Source organism: Narcine bancroftii, chromosome 13 (assembly GCF_036971445.1).
Source record: "Narcine bancroftii isolate sNarBan1 chromosome 13, sNarBan1.hap1, whole genome shotgun sequence".
In the NCBI taxonomy this organism is placed as follows: Eukaryota; Metazoa; Chordata; class Chondrichthyes; order Torpediniformes; family Narcinidae; genus Narcine; species Narcine bancroftii.
In genome coordinates, this window is record NC_091481.1 from 23,482,967 (window position 1) to 23,503,614 (window position 20,648).

General features: G+C 37.9%; 1 protein-coding gene across 3 annotated transcripts in view; it reads left to right on the plus strand.

Moving 5' to 3' along the window:
- Positions 1-20,648, plus strand: part of cog5 (component of oligomeric golgi complex 5) — a 95,332-nt gene that overhangs the window by 51,892 nt on the left and 22,792 nt on the right. For all 3 annotated transcript variants that reach the window (XM_069909161.1, XM_069909162.1, XM_069909164.1), the window contains 6 exons: positions 5,158-5,323; positions 5,449-5,558; positions 9,203-9,280; positions 10,887-10,968; positions 13,779-13,980; positions 15,594-15,755. In XM_069909161.1, coding sequence (XP_069765262.1) covers positions 5,158-5,323; positions 5,449-5,558; positions 9,203-9,280; positions 10,887-10,968; positions 13,779-13,980; positions 15,594-15,755 — 800 coding nt within the window. The remainder of the gene's footprint in view (positions 1-5,157; positions 5,324-5,448; positions 5,559-9,202; positions 9,281-10,886; positions 10,969-13,778; positions 13,981-15,593; positions 15,756-20,648) is intronic.

Below are 20,648 nucleotides of genomic sequence, written 5' to 3' on the forward strand. Positions count from 1 at the left end.
GTGGACTACTCAGATGGAATATGAGGTGATGTACCTCCAGTTGGCATTGGGCATTACCCAAGCAGGGGAGAAGGCAGAGGATGGACAGTTCCTTATGGGAACAGGAAGGAGAGTTGAAATGACTAGGATAATGTTCCAACATTTTAGAGTGCAAGGTTATCACTGGACGAAACTTGATTGATTGGCTCTTTGGGCCAATCAGTGGGCCACTTCCATTCATTGCATACTGCATTAAATATTAATAAGTTTAAACTTTAATAAATGGTCTCATTGAACTGTGGAGACTTGCTTAACTCATTAATAAAGAACATCTGTTCGTGACCAAGGTATATACAGGACCATATGGTTTATTGCCTGATAACAATGTCTATAGTTCCTACAGACTTGCTCTTGCTTGGGCTGAACACAGAAAATCTCTCACTGGCTTTGCAACTGCCTTTGAGAGAAGACACAGTTTGAGAAATCTAATTGCTTTTACAAATGGAATAGGCAACAAAGTCATTTGTAGGAATCAGATGTTGAACTTTGAAGAGTCCTAAGAGGGCCCCAGCCAAAAGCAAGTTGAGAATGGCTCATTTAAGACAATGGAAATGAAGAAGCTCTTGTATAAAAAGCAAAAGTATACCAAGGAATGACAGAAATGCAGGAAGAAATGGAAATAGAAAGGGCACACAGAGCATTAGCTCCAAAACCACAGGCATATCAAAAATCAAGATCCATCTTAGTAAAACTTTTGAGATACGCGACAACCAGCGCACCGGTGGCATCATGAAGAGAGCCTCTGCTTCCTCAGGAGTTTGCAGAGGAGCTAGTGGAGTTGTTCAAGTGAACCGGTACGGACTTGAAGGGCCGACATGGCCTGTTTCTGTGCTGTAAACGGTTATATGGTTATATGGAGTATTGGACAAATGCTCTTATTAAAATAAACCAAAGTCCTGTTCATATTGAGTGACAAATTATTTTTGGAAAAAGCAGATCAACACCTTCACCACCTAAAATGTCAGAATGAGAAGAAGACAAAATGAACTGACCCAGTGTGTAAAAGTAGATGACACAATTTTCTCATTTATTTTCATTGTGTGATGACATTGTTTAATGGGTTTAATGTATCGTATACGTTGAATGTTTAGTGGGTGGGGAGGGGGGAAAAAAGGGGAGAAAATGACACAGTATATTCAAGAGGGAAATGTTTGTGTATTTTGGTCAATATGGTTCATAGTGTGAAAAATAAAAATAATTTAAAAAAACAAGGCTTGATTGCTCAGCCACTTCAGCCTGGTGCACAGATCTTGGCCATAGAGAGGTATATTTCCACATTGCTCAGACTAAAATACCCTCAAAATTAAGGGAGAGAAAATAATGAACAATCCTGCCAGAAACTTTGCTGACTGTCATCAGCATTAAGGGAATAATTTTTAATGTCTCTGATATTAACAAGTACTTAAAGACATAAGTCAACTAAAATGCTTAATGTACTTTAACATCTAAAACATCACACAATGGAATTAAATGCTGGTTCCCTAGAGCCATTGACCTTCATTTCAGAGTACAGAAAGGAGGCTCTAGAAATAACATTGGACATTATCCATCAGGATCCCTCCTGGAATCAAAGTAGGATTTCTTTAAATATCCTCACCTTAAACATTCAATGTATGTAAGAAATTGAGAATTTCAAAAAGAATGCTGTCCAGGACACTGACACTGCTCCAATTTCTGCTGCTATGGCCACTTACCTTTCCAAAGGACCTTCAGATGCAAATTCAAGAGATCCAGCATTTTCCTTTGGTTTTCAGCTTCTGTCTAGGGCCAATGCACACTTTACAGGTGAAGAGTTTTAATTTGGTCCACCACATTTACTGCGTGCAGCATTGGACTAGAGAGACAGATTGCAGCTTGGGATAAATGCTTTGCGTTGCATCTCAAGCCCACAAATTTGTCTCAGTGTTTGCAGTTGCAGATCATTATAATTCTTAATTTTGCTTCCACTCTGACCTTTGTCCTTGGTCACATTTCACTTTTCTAATAAAGTTCAATATAAGCTTGAAGAACAGCACTTTAACTGCTGGCCAGCCTGATTACAGCATTGTAGTCTCAGGTTGAGTTCATTTCTCACATACCAAGAATAGTGAGAAGGTTTCATCTGCAAGAAGACTAACAGGTTATCTCTCAGAAACCTACAGCCATTTAAAGAGCACAATTTACAGAGTATAAGACGATAAAATAGAGGAGCAAAAATAGCATAATGTTACGGGTCCAGAGGACCCCAAAACCCTGTAGCAATAGAAATTCACCAAGACAAATGGTTACTTTTTAAAAAAAAAGTTAATTTTAATTTTATTTAAACTAAAAACAGGATCAAACTTTATTACTATTAACTTAACCTAATTTAACCGCCTTCTTATTCTAAGTGCACGGGTATGTAATGTGTATAAGTTCAGAAAAGTCCATTCTCACTTCTCATTCCTCCAAGTTCAGTATCAGGCAATTTTTAAACTGTGCACAGAATTTAACATTTATGTATTTCACCAGGCTTTGGTGTTTGAAAGGTAAATGGTTACTGCTCAGGAAGATTATTGTTGGTTTTCAGAGAGAGATTTGTTGCTCGTTGGATACAAACTGATTCTTTCCAATCAGCTACTTCAGTGTCTTGCCGAAGAAACTTGCCCCATCAGGGTTTTCCAGGTGGTCACCTCTTTCTTCCAGGTCTCTACAGAGTTCCTTTTTGTTTCCCTTATTTCAAGTGCAACATTACACAGCCAGCCATCTCCTCTTGTATAGACCACAAGTGCTTTGAACAGGCTCAACTAAGAAGTCCTAACCCATCTTGAAAATGGGGTTTTTTCACAAGCTTGCCAGCTTGTCATGTTCCAGTCCCAGCTGCTGCTGTAGAACCGAATTCTCTCACTCTCACTCACAGACCCTCTTAGAACAGCAGACTGTGGCCCCGGACCCAATCTTCCAAGTCTGTTCATCTGTTGCTTTTCCAAAACAATAATCCATTACTCCACAGCATGTCCATTTAACACCATGAAGTCTCTTTAGGCATTCTTCAAAGTTTTTTTGCAAAGGTACTCAGAGCCTGGACTGTCTGGCTTGAGCCAAGCTCTTGCATTTTAAATGAGATCTGTTTTGAAATGTTTGTATCTGTGTGTAACCAAGCTAATTTTTAAAAAAAGTCCACAATCTATCTTCCAAAAACATATCTATACGTAAAATAAAATATAACATAATCTGTCACAATATTCAGCCTATTAAGTCTGCCCTGCCATTTAATCAAGTCGTTTATTGTCATCTGATTGGACATGTATAACCTGACGAAACAGTGTTCTCTGATCCTTGGCACAAAACGTGCAGACGCACAACCAGATGTGACACACATACAAAGAAACAATATCAAAATCAGGATTGACTGTCATGCAATTCAGTGTTTTGTGGCAGCATCAGAGAGCAAACATATTATAACCATCTTATGATATTCCTATAAAAAAAATACTGCACGAAAAGTAAGGCCGTGTCTTTGGTTCATAGATTATTCAGGAATCTGATGGCAGCGGCGAAGAAGCTGTTCTTGTGCCGCTGAGTGTTGTTTTTGGCTCCTGTACCTTTTCCCCAATGGTAGAATGTAGAGGGCCTGGCCTGGGTGGTGGGAGTCTTTGAGGCTAGAGGCTGCTTTTTTAAGACACCGCCTCATGTTGATGTCCTCGATGGGAGTGAAGTCTGGTACCTGTGTATATGCAGGACAAGTATTCGTTCAGCCTTCTCACCGCCTGTAGAAAGAAGTTGTTCCTCAGCCTGTGGTGCTGACTCTAGTACTCCTTATCTCTTTCTCGACGGAAGCAGTTGGAAGATGCTATGTGTGAGGTGGAAGGCATTTTCAATCATTTTGCATGTCCTCCAGACAACGATCCAGGTAGATCATGTCGATGGGGGAAGGGAGATTCCAGCGATCTCTGCCGCTCTTATAGCCCTATGGATTGACTTCATGAGCTGATCCATTTTCCCACTCAACTCCACTGACCACCTCCCCATAACCTTTGATGTCCTGGCTAATTAAGAGCATCAAGCTCAAATGAAAACATTGCACAATCTCAATGTTTGCATTAAGAAAAGTCAATTGGCATCAAGCAAAGGCTGCACAATAGAACTATGGGGGTTCCTTCAGGGGTCTGATGGCTGAGAGGAGGAAACTGTCCTTAAGCCATCATCACCAATAAAATAATTTCCAGATTTTTTTTAATTTTCAGCATTTCATATTATTTTCCTTTGATAAATTCAGCTGATTTTTGTTTCTGCCTCTTTTTTCCTCAATCCTGAGAAGCTAGAGGAGGATACTGAGCAAATGAAGGTAGGAGCAGTAGAAAGACAGGTAGGAGAAGAGACCAAGAGGTGTGGAGGGATTAAATGAAAAGCAAATGTAGCTAAAGGGCAGATGAAAAGTGGAGGTGGTTAAATTGGAAAATTCATTGGTTTTGGGCTACCTAGGCAGTTTTTTTTTGTTTTCTTAATTGTCTTTTAACAAGCCCTTTTACCTCCCACACTCGTCCCTTTTCTGCGCTGCCATGGCCCGAGCCATGGTCCTCTTGTTACACAGTATTACAAATACAAATTTGTCATTTGTTTGTAGTAGTTTAATTAATGCTCATTTGTGCAGGTCAACAGGATTGTCATATTTCTGTGGTTGATTTGCAGGTATTGATTGTTTAGCAAGTTACCGCTACAACAGGCCACTACATTTTTTGGGGGGAATAAAATGAAATCTCAAAGTGCAGTTTATTCCACTAATACAATTGAACTCTATGTCAAATAAATTATAGTTTATTGATGGGTATTTCCAATGTACACTAGTTTCCGATTTGCTACTCAGAGAGAATAGTTAAAGGTCTACAGTAAATCTTTCCAAAGGGAACTTGATACAAAGTACTGCATGTTAGCTATGATCAAATTTGGAACCCATAAAAATGGTGGTATGAACATGGATACAAAACTGACTATTGGATGGAGAACAAAATGATGGATGTTCTTTACTAAATACACTGGTGTTGGAATATTTCAGAAGGCAGATTTTTTTATTTGATTTGGTCCTTTTTTTAAACACAAGAACAGAATCAGCAAATTACCTTGATGTATGACTAATGTGTATTTTTTTCTCAAAATAAGAATCCTACACAAGTTGGAACTGCACTTCAAGTCTTTTACAATCTTGGAACCTTGAAAAAGACCATCAGTAATGTAGTAGATGGATATCAGGTGTCTCTTGAAGACAATATCAGCAGTGCTTTGGATATAAAAGTGTTAACTCAGCCAACTCCATCCACTATGAGAGGCAAGTTTAATTTGATATCATAGCAAAAGCACTTTCTAAGAGTAACACATAACTGAGAGACCTTCCTAATTTGTCCTGTGAGTGGATATATTTGTTTTCTATTCCTCCATGTTCTTCTATAATAGGACCTGGACGAGCCACAATGCCTACCCCAGGCAACACACCAGCTTTCCGTGCTGCTCTCTGGACCAATATGGAGAAACTGATGGATCAAATTTGTGCTGCATGTGGACAAGTAAGATTTGGCTGATTACTTTTTATTAAATTTATTTCGGAATCACTTCTCATCAATTACTCAATTCTTCCTGGTTTATTGATTTTTAAATGTATATTTGTGGAAACCACCTGCAGTGTCATTCAGCTCTTTAGAACTAATGGCACCTTGAATGTGGTTCAGGCCATCACACATAACCCTCTGCCATCCATCAACTCCTTCTATAACTTTTACTGCCTTGGAAAAGCAGCCAACATATTTAAACACTCATCCCACCCTGGCCACATCCTTGTCATCACTCCCCTTCTGTCCAGGAAAAAAGATTCATAAGTACATGATCAAGTACCACCATATTCAAGGACAGTTTCTTTCCCATTGTTTTTAGACTCCTGAATGAACCCCAAAATAGTAAAATTATGTTGCTTTACACCTTACCAACTGAACTCTCCAACTGCATTTTCATACTGTATTTTTTGTACTATGTATGAGATGTCTACTGGCCTTCTTGCAAAACAACCTTTGGTATATGAGACAGTAAACTTGAACTGGAACAGTTTTTAGCACTCATTTCATGCAGAAAGTTTATGGGTTTAAAGAAAAACAAATTTCTGTCAGAACTCAGTTGTTTGGGCAATATCTATGGGAGAGATTGTTGAATTTTATGTCAAGGCTCTGCATCTTGGGTTCAAGTCCCACTCAGGCTAAACCAGATATCTATGTTAGTTTGGAACAGCAGATAGCATCCTGCTCTTATTCAAAGTCCCATTTCTGAAGCCGAAGCAAGAATCCGTCTCTGCACTTCATTGCAGCATTGAGGGAAGGCCATACTGTTGTAGGGGGGGTGGGGGGGGGGGCGTGCCATCTGGATATTAAATTGGCCCCCATCTCATTTATCAAGTTGATTGGAAAGAATATTTGGCACAATTTCAAAGAAGAGCTGGTCAAGATCCCTTGTGGATATTTATTTCATTCAGGAGAATTTCAAATATTCTGAGACAAATAGATAAAATTTTAATTTCTTTCTTTGAATGGATATAGCAAATCAATTTGACACGCCTTTTGATTGTGATGAATTTGGTTTTTAAAGTTCATTGTTGTGAAAAAATTTTTTTTTCCCTTTTATCTTTGGCTTTGAACATTATTCCAACAAAGCCTTATGTACGCTCAAGAAACCTCTCCTTCCCTTAAGGCGCATTTGCAATAATTTCAGATACCTGGCTTGTCCTGTTTGTCAGATCTGATTTGTTTCTGTGCAATCTCATTTACCTTAACTCTGTTTGGCTCTCTCCTGAGATGTTATTTGATTTCCAGCATCATTTTTATTTCTGATTTCTGGAAACTGCTGTGTTATATCTTTCACAATTTCAGAATCTTCTTTTGTTTTTATTCTCTGTCCAACTATCTTCAATCATTTATTTACAGACATCTCAAAATAAATTTTTTACCTGGACAACCTTCATATTTAGCTTATTATAGGCTTTGTGCTTTTTTCAATCTTCTCCAAAATCCCTGCATACCCAATTCTCATCCCTCATTTCACTGGTTCTGATGACGTGTCATTGACCCGAAACAGTAATTATATTTCCCTTTTCTCTTTCTACAGTCAACCATTATAAGTCTTAAATTGTTGATTTAATCTTTTCTTCAGTGGTAAAAGGTTAGGGAATTTTGTAATGGAAATATTTAATTTCTTCTGGATTAAAGATGGAATTCAACAGGATCTAGGTAAACCTGATATACATATAAAAATTTAGAGAAGTTGAATGCTTTGCGATTGTTGGATGGTTTCTGTGTTCTACATAGTTCCTGCAAAGTTCCATTATCAGCTGAAAATCATTGTCAAGAGGAAAATTTAATAAACACCCGTAATTTAGCAAAAAATCACAAAGTTCTTTACAAGAGCAAATTTATAAATACAAGTTCCAAGATAAAGAGGCAATAGGGCAGAAAAGCTTTGTGAAGGAAGGAGAAAAGATGGAGGAAAGACAGATGGTTGAGAATCCAAGGTTCAGGAAGATGATTGCAGAGCCCAGAGCACATCTGCCAGTGGTGGAACAATTAGATTTGAAGATGTTAAGGAAGTTGGAAACAGAGGAATGTTGGGTGTTACTGGTCTGGAGAAGTTTATGGAGTGAGGGAAGGATGAGGTCATGGAGGATTGAAAACCTTTTAAAGCATGTAATTTTTAATCAGGAATAATTGTAGCTCAACAATTCCACAAGTGAAAAATGAATGTGACTTGGTGCTAATTAGGATATGGGCATTAATTTTTGACCTGCAGTATAATCACTTAACATTTTCTCAAATAAATTATACTTTAATACAGGCTTTCCATATAACCATATAACCACTTACAGCACAGAACAGGCCAGTTCGGCCCTACTAGTCCATGCCGTAACAAATCCCCACCCTCCTAGTCCCACTGACCATACCCCTCCAGTCCTCTCCTCTCCATGTAACTATCCAGTCTTTCCTAATACGTATATTTGAGTACCTCATAAAATTATTTAGAATTTAACAAAAATTTTCAGCTAGCATTAAAGTAGCACTTCATATTACTTATTATTGTCTAAGATCTTTCACTGTTCTATCTAATGCTTCTGTGGCTGCTTTGTGACCTATTGTACATTCATCCCAGACAATTAGTTTGCAATCTTTTGGAATTTTTCCCCTTATAGTTCTCCAGTGTAAGATTTGCCAAATCGAAAAGAGAGCTTAAAGGAAGGGTCAAAAGTATTGAAGCTATCTCTGATGATGTCACAACCTTGGCAATAATGTTTTCTATTCAAACTTTAACCCAAAGTAGAGTAATAAGGAAATATTTTTCTGTTCTGCCAGAAGCTTGCAAAAAAAAAGAAAGATTTGGTTATTGTAAACAGCTCCTGTGGTGATACGCAAGATGCTCCTTTGATACTTCACTAAACTTGGTTCTTTCTTTTGGATATGCTCATCTGACTGGTTTAAATCATAGCTGGACCCTACAGAAATTTGGTGCTCATATTTTTAGTTTCTCTTTGTGGCTTAAGTAAATTGAAAGTACTTGGGTCAGATCCACCCAAATATGTAAAACCTCAAAATAGATTTGAAAATAAAAACCCACATACATTTTTAAAGTAAAATTAAGCTGCCTTCAGAAAAAATAAGAGTGAAGGGCAACATCCCATTGCTCAATCTAACTTTCAGGCAGAACTTCAATTTTATAGGATTTTTCATTACTAAGCTATCTGCAAGACCCCCAGATATTCTGTATTATTCATCTTGACAAGATGAAGATGAAGATGCAAAAAGTTTCTACCACTGTATTATCCTGTGTTAAAAATATCCAAATGTGCTAGTAGGTATGCATCAGAATATCCCTAGTTGTAAATATGCATCTTTACCCAACTAAAGGTTTGAGTTGTTTTTTGATCACATTTTTGTTTCTCTGGTTTTGTTCATAATCTGAATTGGCCCTCTCTTGTGCTAAAAATTACAGCACCTTTGAGGAAGTCATGCACCTTACAACTGAGCCCACAGTCCTTTATTGAAACAATCCATTGTGGGGTAACAGCAACCCCTGTTAAGTACTATTTTTGATTTCAAGGAAAAATACAACACCTGCAATGAACACATTTGAGGTTTCCTTTGTAATTTTAAATGGAACATTGATGATTTGCTTTTCTTAGGTGCAGCACTTGCAGAAGGTTTTGACAAAGAAAAGGGATCCTGTAACTCATATCTGTTTTATTGATGAAATAGCCAAGGTAATAAACATGCAATTCTCTCTCTCTCTCTCTCTCTCTCTCTCTCTCTCTCTCTCTCTCTCTCTCTCTCTCTCTCTCTGTATTGTTACAAGATTGCTGTGGGAGCAGTGGCGCCATAGATCAAAGTAGTGGAGACTACAGTAAATTGGGAGGTCTTACCAGAACCTGGACTGGGTACAACTTAAAACTTTTTTTGGAAAAAAAATTGAAGATGCTACCAGCCAATTTCACTTTTTAGAGGAATTATATGTGGTGTTGATGCTACATACACTAAATTTTAATGAGCTAAAACTGATAAAAGATAAACAAGGATGTTGGCTGGTTTGGAAGGTTTTAGTTGTAGGGAGAATTTGGATAGAGTAGACTATTTTCCTTGGCGTGAAGGAGGGTAATGGATGACTCTCATAAAGGTTAATAAAATTGAGAGGTACAGTTTGGATTGATTGTCATAGTGGCCAAAGAGAAGTTGTATGGACTCAGTATGTCATATTATGCCTGGGTAGCCTACAGTGTGATATTTGAATTTTTCTGTTTCAGTTAACCCTCACCCAAATCCAGTTCCACTATTTCCACCTGCTCTTTACCAGTTCCCATTTTCCTAGCCTATTCCCATACTTGCTTTTCCCTCAATCCCCGCCTTCAGTGGTTTCTCCCCACTTGTCTTCCCACTCCCCACTCCACTTCTCCCAGTTTCATTTTTCCAGTATCCTGTTACTTCTTGGCCCCTCCCATCTCCCCTTTCTTTCCTAATCTCAAAAAAGCATCCCAATCCAAAATGTTCCATCCATGGATGCTGCTTGACCCACTGACCCCCTCCAGAATCTTCAAGCACATGAGCTTCTTTTTCCTCAGGGAGAGGATTCTAAAACTAGAGGACATGGGGTTTGAAGGGGAAATTGGGGAATCTGTGGGGTGTGAAGTGGTTGAGGTGGGTACATTTATATTTAAAAAAAAACACGGATAGGAACAGTTTAGAAGGATCTAGATCAGTGGTACTCAGCTTTTTTCCCACTCACCTACCACCTTGAGTAATCCCTTGCTAACCACAGAGCACCTACGGCATAGGTTGAGAACCACTGATCTAGGGCAAAAGCAGGCAAATGAGAATAGCTTAGGTAGGCAACAACCAGCATGGGAAGGTCAGGTGGAAGAGCCTGATTTCAAGCTATATGACCATAAGGAGGTTCCCGTTGATTAAGTAATGGGCAAAGATTTGGTAAATGAATATACCAAAGCCATTTTAAGTTGGCCATTTTTGTATGGAAAATAAATAAAATAGCCATGTTATGAAAATTGTGAGAAATTGTAGGATGCAAAATTATTTGGGTGCCCCAATGCAAAAGGCTAGTTTGCAAGTGGAGAATGTAATCAGGCGAGTTAACATCACATTCACTGTACCTATTTAGATTGATGCTTGGCAGTCGTGAGGACTGGGGGGAAAAATTTTTTTTTTACAAACCTTTTACTGGGAAGCTTTCTGAGATCGTTGCCGGGCACCATTTACTGCAGAGCATGGATTACAAGTTGCGAGTATTTGATTAAAATCATACTTAGAGTTGCTCAATTTCCTTTCAAGTAACTGGAAATGTGTATTGATTTTTCTTAGGACAGTCATACAGATATTTTATATGCTTTCTGGAACTCTGTCACTGAAATGTTACCTCTGAAGTTTCAGCAAGCTACAAATTGTAAGTCTTTGATTTTTATGTTTCACAGCATTCCTCTCCAAAAGTGAAATAATTAAATAAATTTATTCCGTTAATGAATGTCATGTTGTTATGTCTAAACTACTTCAGTATATGCTAGTATGTGTCAGCCAATGTTTACACAAGTTTTGCCCATGATATTGAACTTGAATCTCAATACAATTCATGGAGTAAAATCATTTGAGTGGAGATGGTATTATTTGGCTTAAAGCCTGATGATCTGACCCATGTCTGACAGGATCCAATTGTATCAATTGGGTTCTGGGGGATTGAAGAAATATTTTGCCCTATCAGGTCAAATTGGACTGTGCTAACTCTTTAGGTACGAGTGCCGTCATACCTGGGACACCACAGGTACGTTGGCAGGTAACATATTGACCCTGTAATGCTGACTTGCATGGGCCCTTGCTGGGCCAAGATTCTGGATAGTAGTGAATGGCATTTAAAAAAAAGAAAACTTGCTTGGACAAGGATTGGCATGATCCAACTGAGTTTTGTTCCCAAATAGGCTTCTAATGCAGATTTGTTGTTAAATATATAATCGGGTTTGGAATCAAACAATATTTGCATATTTATGTCAGGTATTTTAGATACAATTGCAAATTAATGATTGTAGCAGTCTTGATTAAGGTATCAATAGATTGTAAAAGAATAATTTGTGATGGTTTTAATCTTTTTGTGTTCCAAATTATTTGGATGTACAAATTGCTTAAAATACAAAAGTCTACAGTGAAATTGAACAAGAATTCCAGTGTACTCCCAAGTAAATGTGCTCACTCATACATGCAAATATTCACACACCCATGTACACACTGTAATAGGGCCTGTGGAGTTTTCACATGTGTATATTTCATAGGATCCAATACTTTAAATCAGTGTTTCTCAACCTTTTTCTTTCCACTCACATACCACTTTAAGTAATCCCTATGCCATCAGTACTCTGTGATTAACAAGGGATTACTTAAGGTGGCATGTGAATATTTCAGTAAAAATTGGGTCTAGAGCACTCACATACCACCTTAAGCAATTCCTTACTAATCACAGAGCACGTGGCATAGGGATTACTTGAAGTGGTATGTGAGTGGAAAAAAAAAGGTTGAGAACCACTGCTTTGAACCTTATTCTTTTAGTGTTTTTCTTTTCATATTGGGGTGGGGGCATGAAAAGAGGTAATACTGTGTGGAAAACATTGTTGTTATCTATTTACTCACTGTCTTTATTATGCTTCAATAACATGAAATTGTATCTTGATGAATTTCTGCATAAAACAATAAGAAATAATAAAATTTTAATACTGAATTATATAGGATTTAGTCTCAAAATCTTGAAAATCTGCTAGAAATTCATGATTCTTGATGAACAAAGTTTTCTGGTGTTAGACAACTTCAAGAAATCAAAGTTCAAGAGGTCTTAGGTAGCACAAGTTTAAATTGGTCTCTGGGTAAGAATAAGAACTGTGCTCTTTTCTCATTTGTATTTTCTTTGGGTCAGACTGATGTGCACAAACATGGTCACTTAAAACATTACATTGTTATGCCCCAACCCTTTTGAATCATGGTAAAAGCTTCTCTTTTTGAAGTACTCTACAACTGTTTATTGAAATTAAATAATTACCATTTCATAAAATAAACTAAGGGTGCCCAGAAAAAAAATGTTGAGCAGAACCAAATTCAATATTTCATTTTAGGAAACTGAAGGCCAGCCTACCGTTGCTTCCCTTCTTGTTTTTTGATAATTTTCAGTGAGTTGTATGTGAGGTATCTTTGATACTTTAAACACCCACACTATTACAGTTTTGACTGCATATTATTCCATCTCCCACTTGCATTTACGTTCCCTTGAGTTCTCTGTATCCCTCTTCACTGTCTACAATGCCAGCTGACCAACAAACTTGCATATATTACATTTGATACATTCATTCAAATCACTGATGTAGATTGTGAAAAACACCAATCTGTGTGGTACCCAACTATTTTTTTTAAAAAATATTTTATTTATAATACACTCAAACTCCAACAATAGTCAATATCATTATCAACATTATTTAAATTTCGTATTTGTTGATTCCATCCAATCTTCTCATGGAGTTTGTGTTTCTTTTTATCCCCTTCTCCCCCACCCCCCCCCCCCAACATTGAACACTTAACACCCAACTAATTATACGTGCACAATAACCAAAACATTCACTATCCAACTATTTAACATGAACTGAATACATACTTTTGGCAGGGACATTTTGTAATTCACGTTGTGCTTAATTCAGCAGTGCTGTTCTATTTTCCGTTTCTAACAATACAATGTTACATAATCTTGTAAATACTGCCAAATATGTAGTGTCTCTCCTGGCGCATAGAACGATACAGCGCAGTACAGGCCCTTCAGCCCTCAATGTTGTGCTGAGCTCTCTCTACCCCATACCCTTTAATTTTCTTTCATCCATATAAGATACCAATGCTTGTATATATTAACAAACAAAGTAGAATTCCTGATTTTTGTTTGAGAGTATAATTTGGAAACTTAATTATAATTGCAGGAAAGTAAAGTGGCATTGTGGGAATAGATTTGCTAACACTGGCATTGGGTTACATGAGTCAGAAAGAAAGTCTCAAATCGAAACCTTGGCTGTCATTTAGATTTACTGGAATCTGGGAGATAGATTATTTTATTCTTGGGAATAACCTACAAAATAAATGCTGCCAGAAATAGTGGTAGAATGTCTCATACCTCTCTAATGTTGGAAAATAGTTGGTCCATTTGACTAGCTATAAGAATATAACACTATCTATTTTTAGCATCCACTTTTCTGAAGCAAGCATTCGAAGGAGAATATCCAAAGTTGTTACGGTTATATAATGATCTGTGGAAACGATTGCAACAGTACAGCTGTAGTATACAGACTGCAACTTCAGGTGGATTTTCTGAAGTGTCTCCTGAAATTCCACTGGAAGAGGAAGACGCACAAAATCTGTTTATGTCAAAGAAACAGGATTATGAGTAAGTTGTGCTTTATTGTCTCTGACATTCATGATGTTGGTTCATTTCTGGATTCTGCATCACTGCTTTTCATTCCTTCACCAGAAGTGACTTGTATTTTTTTTTGTTTAATAATTTAAATTCAGAACAAATTTTGTGTGCCAAGATATGGTGAATGGAGTCATTTTGTGTTAAAGGAATGGGTTGAAAAAATATCTTCAAGATGAATGGTGTATCGCCTTCATTGTTCATTCTGATTTATCACTCAAGACCTCTTGACAATTATTACAGTTTCAAGCATATAAACATTAAAATTGTTGAGATGAAGTTGAGACATGGGCAAGCTTCTATGGAATTAGCATATGCCTAAATAAACAAAAATCAAGTGGGCCAGTAGTATACTTACCACTGGGACTGGGCTCCCAGGCAGGGATGGTCAATGAGATCAAGGCTTCACATTAATTGCAGATAAATGTAGTTGAATGAGGGATCTGGCCGATTTTAACCTTAATTTGGACTCAAACATGGATAAAACTGGGAAAAAAAAACTAACAGAAAGAACAAAGTAACCAAATTTATAATTAAATCGTTGCAAGAAATGCAACTTTTGGATATCTGGAGGAAACAACACCCAAAGGAAAAGGAATATTCATATTATTTGGGTAGACACAAAACATACTCAAGGATAGACCTATTCCTGTTATCAGCCCACATTCAAGGGAGAGTTAGGAAAACGGAATATAAAGCTAGACTATTATCGGATTACTCACCTCTGTTATTGGCAATAGAGCTAGAGGACATCCCACCAAGAATGTATAGTTGGAGATTATACTCCATGCTACTTAAAAGACAGGATTTTAGAGAATTCATTGAACGACAAATTAAAATGTACTTTGAAATAAATACGGAATCAGTGAAAGATAAGTTTATACTATGGTACGCAATGAAAGCGTTCATCAGAGGGCAAATAATAAGTTATGTAACTAAGATGAAGAAGGACTACAATCGGGAAACAGAACAGTTGGAAAGGGAAATAACAAATACAGAAAAAGAATTAGCAATAAAGGAAGATACAACTAAAAGAAGAGAATTGGCAGACAAAAAAAATATGAAACACTACAAACATATAAGGTGGAGAAGAACATAATGAAGACAAAACAAATATTATCAGCTAGGAGAAAAAACGCACAAAATTCTAGCTTGGCAGCTTAAGACAGAACAAACTAAAAGAATAGTATTGGCATTAAGGAAAAAGGACAAACAAATTACATATAATCCAACGGAGATCAATGAAAACTCAGGGAATTCTACGAACAACTATATCAAACTGAAAACGAAGGGAAAGAAGACAAAATAGATGAATTTCTAACTAAAATTGAACTACTGAAATTACAAACAGAGGAGCAAAATAAATTAATAAAACCATTTGAAATAGAAGAATTACAGGAGATATTAAAAAAACTACTGAACAATAAAACACCAGGAGAGGATGGACTCCCAATAGAATTCTATAAAACATTTAATGAGGGATCTGGCCAGTGGGAAAAATTTAGGATGATCTGACAGAATATTTTCAATGAATGTAACTCCTATTGAAGTTATCATATTAATGTTAATTCTAATAACTCCCTTAGCCCTGAAAAGGCCTTAAAAGATTCTCTACAATTCTATGAATCTGCTTACCTATCAAAATCATTATCACGCCTGTTTGACCCGATCAACCTTGTCTTTCCACCTGGAGGACGGAATCCACCTTCAAATGATGAGCTTGATAGCATCGTTAAAACAATTACAAGGTATGACATTTTGCAAAATAAAGTGTGCACGAACAAATTAACTTGTTTATTTCTATCCTTGAAATTACAGAATTCCATTAAAATATTGTTTCAACAGTTTGTTTTCAGACATCACCTAGAAAACATTGAAAAGATTAAATGCCATGTTCTCCATTACAATAGCGTGTGTGTAAAAAAAAAAAAAAAAAATGGTATGGACACAAAACTTTGATAAGTTTTTTTAATTGTATAATATTTTTCTCCACTCTTACTTACAAATCACCCGTTTGAAGCCAATTTCTTTTGGAAATATATCAGTAAAAATAGATCAGACCTCACTGGCCAAGTGTACTATATGAATGGAATGTAATAAGTTCATTTCTCGTGTTTCAGAGCCCATTACATTGAATTTACCATGTTATTTAGTTACAAATATATTTTTATTTTCCGCAGCAGTAAACATGAAACTGCAACAAAGTCTTTTGTTTTTGAGCTCTCAAGTTTGAAAGCAAATCAAATGCTGATTTATAACAGCTTCATCTGTTCCTCAAAAAGGACAAATTAATGGTTATAATTAACAGAAGGTTATAGCCCAAATGTTCTTTGCTATGTTGAATGCTAATTGACCAGCTGTATTTCGTCTTTTTTTTGTTTTGCCATTTTTTTTTTGGTACTGATGCCTGTAATATGGCAAAAGAACTGTTCATTTCATCTTTTATTGCATTTTCTGTGCTGTAAATTATATTCCCAATGATACTGGCATACTTATTTTGTATTTGACTTCATGTAGCTTGTCAATGAAAAGATAATTTCAGAGAACATAAATGGGGGTTGCAAATTTAAGAAGTGGAGCAGATCTCTGTGGAGGGAATGATCACATGCCACCTTTGTTATCAAATGTGTTCAATATAATTCCTGTTAATTGTTAAAATCTAATTCCTGATGTGTTCAGAGGTTCAGGAGATGCTATTTAAGGAAACCTGAAATTAATTTAGATTGGCCCAACAATATTTTCCAATCCTTGGATTGAAATTAAATGTATAATGTTTTGTGCAGCAAAATTCCTGCTACTTTCAGGTGAGTCAATGCTTCCACAGAACACTGTTGTGAAGTTCAGTAAAACCCCTGGTATCTGACACCTATGGGGATTGGTAGATGCCGGATAAGTGAATTTGCCGGTTGCTTGAGATTGCATGTTGTGTGTTTATGAATTGGCTAGGGGTGCCAAGTTTGAAACTTTTGTGTTTTTTTTTTACCTGTTTATTTTGCGCTATATTTTTGCTGGTTGCTTCAGGCTGCCGTTTGCTTGAATTCTGGATAACGGGGATTTTACTGCACCAAAAAATAAATGATGCAGATCTTAACAACAGTGGGATTTTACTTTCTTTCTTGATACGTCTTTCCCAGAATATTTGGCACCATCCTTTTGCTAGCCCTATCTTGAACTACAATATTTGGTTTTGTATACAGACTTGTAACAATTAGATAATTTCACTCCCTAATGAAGTCAATTAAAAAGCTGTATTAAATTACAATCTGACCATCAAGGTAGCTATGAATCCTAATTAGTGTGGGCTGTTTCATTAATCGTCATATTCCAATTAATATTAAGTCGGCACCAATTGGTGAGGATCAAGTTGGTATCTGTCTCAGAAGTACGGGCGGCACGGTTGACATAGCGGTTAATGCACTGCCTTTATAGCGCCAGCAATAGGGGCCGGGGTTTGAATCACGCTGTCTGTAAGGAATTTGTACGTTCTCCCCATGTCTGCGTGGTTTTTCCCCAGTGGCTCCCTTTTCCTCCCACTATTTAAAACATACTGGGGTGTAGGTTAATTGGGTGTAAATTGGGCGGCGCGGACTCATGGGCCAAAATGGCCTGTTACTGTGCTGTATGTCTAAATTTTTAAAAATTAAAAATCTAATTCAAATAAATTAATTCCTTAAGAGGTTTTGAAGTGTTCATGGCTGGGAAAATTGGTCAGACTGGTCAGCATTTAAATGAGGCCATAATAAAGCACAAGTTTGAGTAAAAATCTCAAATGTAATAAACAGTTGACTGTTTTCTTTGGAAGCTGAATTGAATACCTACAAGTTGGAGCAGAGATGAGGGAATAGTTTTGGGAATAAAGATGCTGTCTCACTACATATGCTGTGCACTTCTCACTGGTTCAACAGATAACTATAGCAGAAGTACATAGAGTAAAACTGTTGTTGGGTATGTTGACTGGAGAATGGTATTGTTGGAGCTCAAACTCCTCAGATTGAATTTCTTCAAAGGAGCTGGGTCTTGAAATGCTGTTGGAACCAAACTCTTGTAACGAGCTCAATTGAGAAAGTCTCCACTATGTTATTTCTCGCTTGGATTTTCTTTCAACCATACAAACATAATTTCCTCATCCTCAGCTATCTTTTGCCTGTTATCAAGATGTGCATGAGGTTCCCATTTGTGGGAGCTGGGGTAGTGATTTGTCCTCTCCAATAAACAGCTTTGTGGCTATTTGACCTTCCAATTTTTGTAGCATAGAGGAGCTGAGGAGCCATGTTTATACAGTGCAAGAAGTTGTAGCCTTTTTCTTTTAACTGAATTCTACCTGCACCACTCCCTTCATCCTACCTGCACTTCATCCTACCTGCACCACTCTCTTCATTCTCCCTGCACCACTCCCTTCATCCTATCTTCACTTCATTCTACGTGCACCACCCCTCTTCATCCTACCTGCACCACTCCCTTCATCCTACCTGCACTTCATCCTACCTGCACCACTCCCTTCATCCTACCTGCACCACTCCATCCTATCTGCACTTCATTCTACCTGCACCACTCCCTTCATCCTACCTGCACTTCATTCTACCTGCACTTCATCCTACCTGCACCACTCCCTTCATCCTACCTGCACCACTCCCTTCATCCTACCTGCACCACTCCCTTCATCCTACCTGCACTTCATCCTACCTGCACCACTCCCTTCATCCTACCTGCACTTCATTCTACTACACCACTCCCTTCATTCTACCTGCACTTCATCCTACCTGCACCACTCCCTTCATCCTACCTGCACTTCATTCTACCTGCACCACTCCCTTCATCCTACCTGCTCCACTCCCTTCATCCTACCTGCACTTCATTCTACCTGCACCACTCCCTTCATTCTACTACACCACTCCCTTCATTCTACCTGCACTTCATCCTACCTGCACCACTCTCTTCATTCTCCCTGCACCACTCTCTTCATCCTATCTTCACTTCATTCTACGTGCACCACCCCTCTTCATCCTACCTGCACCACTCCCTTCATCCTACCTGCACTTTATTCTACCTGCACCACTCCCTTCATCCTACCTGCACTTCATTCTACCTGCACCACTCCCTTCATCCTATCTGCACTTCATCCTACCTGCACCACTCCCTTCATCCTACCTGCACCACTCCTTTTATCCTACCTGCACCTCTCCCTTCATCCTACCTGCACTTTATTTGCCTGATCATTGGACAGCAGATGCAGAGCCAAGTGAGCCATCTGTAAATCTTGCCAGTAAGCCATGGGTGATGTTCAGCTTGACTGCTGCACTGTTCTTCAAGCTGGCCTGTGTGTGCTCTTGGCTTTCTGCTCCTTGTGAGAATGCCTTTTGGACTTAACAAATTCTTCCCCAGCTCCTAAGATGCTGAGGCAGGTTTTTCTGTTTGCTCAACATGAATGGCAGAGAACACTTGGATTTACTTTGGAGCATTAAGATGCAGGAAAGGTTTAATAGATTACCCTGTAGTTACAAAAAGATGGACAGGCAATAATACAGTAATCCTCTCTGGTCATTTCACCCTCACCATGAAATAGAATGGAAAATGGCAGCAGCCAGGCTTGTTACACAGCAGGGAAGAGAAGAGTCTAGATGAGAAGTGGTGGATGATTCCTCAATGAGCAAACCAGGAAGGCTGAGAGCGAGACTCCAGAATTGTACGTTGCTTGGCTCACAGAAGTCTCAGACTGAAGAATATTGTGAAGAGGAGAGGAAGAACAGCAAGAGGTCAGAGAATACATTGGTGTTAATGACACAGATCGAAGGAGGGATGGGACCTGCAGAGTCAATTCAGGGTTTAAATGAAAAAGAATCTTAGCAGTAAGTTTTTTTTTAACAGAGTGGTTGATATTTGGAATTTGCTGTCAGAGAAGGTGGTGAAATCAAATACACTTCTCTGTGTTCAAGAGCCATTAAGACAAGGACTGGTCCTCTCCTTTGGGGATGTGACAGAAGTGTTAGTGGGTGAGCACTTTGGGTCCATTGATCATAGCTCATTAGAAGATAGAATGGAGAAAGATAGGACTGATCTATAAATTAAGTTCCTAAAATGGGGCAAAGTTGATTTTGGAGACATTAGGCAGGAACTTGCAGGGTGTGATTGGGAGACGATGGCTGGAAAGTGAAGGTTGTTAAAAATTAGTTATCAAAGGTTCAATCACAGCATTGCAAGGCAATGCTGGCAAGTTTAGGGAATATGCTTAAGGGGGAAATCAGAAGGGCAAAAATAACATGAGATGGATCTGATGAGCAAAAGTTGGGACCTCTTATGCAACTGTACATGGCAATGATGAGACAACACTTGGGGAATACTGTGCCCAATTAGAGGAAGGTTTTTAATAAGTTGGAAATGATGCCTAGTTCGCGTTCAAATATATTGTCAGATTACGTGCATAATATCACATACAACCCTGAGATACTTTTTCCTTTGGGCTTGGCAGATATTCTAATTACAGTTAACTAAACTATATTCAAGAAGAAAGAAATATAAACAAACTGTGCAAATACAGAAATATAAAATATTCAGAAATAAATAACAAACAGTCTCTGAATAAGTGTTGTTCAGGAGTCTGATGGTGGAAAGGTAGTAACTAATACTGAACTTGGAGGTGAGAG